We start from the raw sequence: 1,982 nt of genomic DNA, 5'->3' as shown, positions 1-1,982 counted from the left end.
CCACCTGACTTAGAGTCAGAGATGCTGAGTTGAGATCATCAATCCTGCAGGAGCATGGGCACAACCGAGAGAGAGCTGTTCCCCTACTCTGAGTCCAGCCTAGAGATGACAAGTTACCTACCCCAGCTTCTGGGATATCAGCAGGTTCTTTTATCCATTCTATGATTAGTGAGTAAGATGGAATGGCAGGATTGGATTGGGGGCTGTCTTTAAAAATGGTACCACTCAGGAGTGTCCCTGGAGGTGGACAGCAAGCAATTCAAAGTTTAGTGTGGGCACACTGCAAGGCTGTTTGTACCTAAGCTTCATTCAGCTCAGAAACCATCTCTGTATTCCCACAGCCCAACTCAGGCCTCTGCATAGACAGGGCTCATGCATCACATCCCCAGGAAGTAACTTAAGTTGGAGGCGATGTCCCCTTTTAGGCCACACTGGTCTAGCTGGAAGGAGATCCAGGCCTCTTGGTTTGTGGACAGCATGTCACTGACGAGTCTCAGTGCTCCATGGGGCATATGGCTTTAGAGATGAGGACTGTTTCCTTCCTGCCTCCATCATCCCCTCTTTAGCTGTCCCTACTGATGGCCACAGCAGTCCAAAGAAATGGGAGTCTCTCTGCAGTGTCCTTGCAGGGGTTCGTGCTGGTGGGATTTGGGGGAGGTGCAGAGACCCAGGCCCTGCTCTTTGCTGTCTTCCTGGCCCTGTACTTGGTAACCGTTCTGGGCAACCTCACTATGATCATGGTCATCACCCTGGATGCCCGCCTGCACTCCCCCATGTACTTCTTCCTCAAGAACCTGTCCTTTGTGGACCTCTGCTATTCCTCTGTCATTGCCCCTAAAGCCATGGCCAACGTCTATTCTTCCAAAGTCATAGGAGTTGCCGGTTGTGCTGCACAGCTGTTTTTCTTCTCCTTTCTGGGAACGACGGAGGCGCTGCTCCTGGCTGTGATGGCCTATGACCGCTTTGTGGCCATCTGTAGTCCTCTGCGCTACCCAGTGACCATGTGCCCCACAGTCTGTGCTTGCCTTGTGCTGGCTGCCTACTGCGGAGGCTGCCTCAACTCCATTGTGGAGACCAGCCTCACGTTTCAACTTCCCTTCTGTAGCTCCAATCGCATCGACCATTTCTTCTGTGACGTGCCCCCTCTGCTCCAGCTCGCCTGTGCCAACACCTCTGTGAACGAGTTGGTGATGTTTTCCATCTGCGGGTTCATTCTAATGGGGGCAACATTGGTCATCCTGACTTCCTATGGCTACATCGCCATGACCATCCTGGGCATGCACTCGGGATCCAGGCACAAGGTCTTCTCCACCTGTGGCTCCCACCTGACAGCCGTATCCCTGTTTTATGGAACTGGCATTGCTATATATGGCCAGCCAGGTGGCGTGGCATCTAAAGAGCAGGGCAAGGTGGTCTCCATCTTCTATACTCTGGTGATCCCCATGCTCAACCCCCTCATCTACAGCCTGCGCAACAAGGATGTGAAGGACGCCCTGCAGAGACTGGGACGGCGACGTGCAGCTGTGTGAGGGAATGTGGGCAATAAAGGACAAAGGGCGTGGTTGTGTGGAATGCTCATCTCATCACTAGAGTTGTTGTGTGTTTTAAGTCTTGCTTTCTTGCTTGTTTCTGGGTAACTTCCTGTACGCTTCCCTCCTTCCTGCATTCTTATTCGCCTTCTTCCATTACCTTGTATCTCAGGAACAGAGAAGGCTCATGGGATAAACACTACTGAGTTAGGACGACTATCCGTGAGGACGAGGCTGCTCCTCAGAGCAGAAATAATCACCCCCTGGGAGCTTTCCTTCCAAACAGCAAGGGGTCTCTTAGGCCACTCTGTAGAACTACAATAGAGAGCCCCCATGATGAGCACGACCAACCACACTACCCCGCGTGTCCTCTTCTCAATTCCTGTCCCATTCAACTTAAAATTCATGCCAGTACCCCATAAAATGGACTTGGGTCACTAGACCTTGCTGTCC

The 1,982-nt window shown here is 52.2% G+C and overlaps 1 protein-coding gene across 1 annotated transcript; it reads left to right on the top strand.

The window, feature by feature from the left end:
* Positions 1-578: 578 nt before the first annotated feature.
* On the top strand, positions 579-1,529 carry LOC142836936 (olfactory receptor 9S13-like). The gene has a single exon (XM_075951656.1). It carries the CDS (start codon positions 579-581, stop codon positions 1,527-1,529), a length of 951 nt encoding a protein of 316 aa, XP_075807771.1.
* The last annotated feature ends 453 nt before the right edge of the window (positions 1,530-1,982 follow it).

The sequence above is a fragment of the Microtus pennsylvanicus genome, chromosome 17 (genome assembly GCF_037038515.1).
Source record: "Microtus pennsylvanicus isolate mMicPen1 chromosome 17, mMicPen1.hap1, whole genome shotgun sequence".
Classification (NCBI taxonomy): Eukaryota; Metazoa; Chordata; class Mammalia; order Rodentia; family Cricetidae; genus Microtus; species Microtus pennsylvanicus.
Note: the sequence above shows the minus strand (reverse complement) of the source record. Positions and strands in the feature narration are given on the sequence as shown.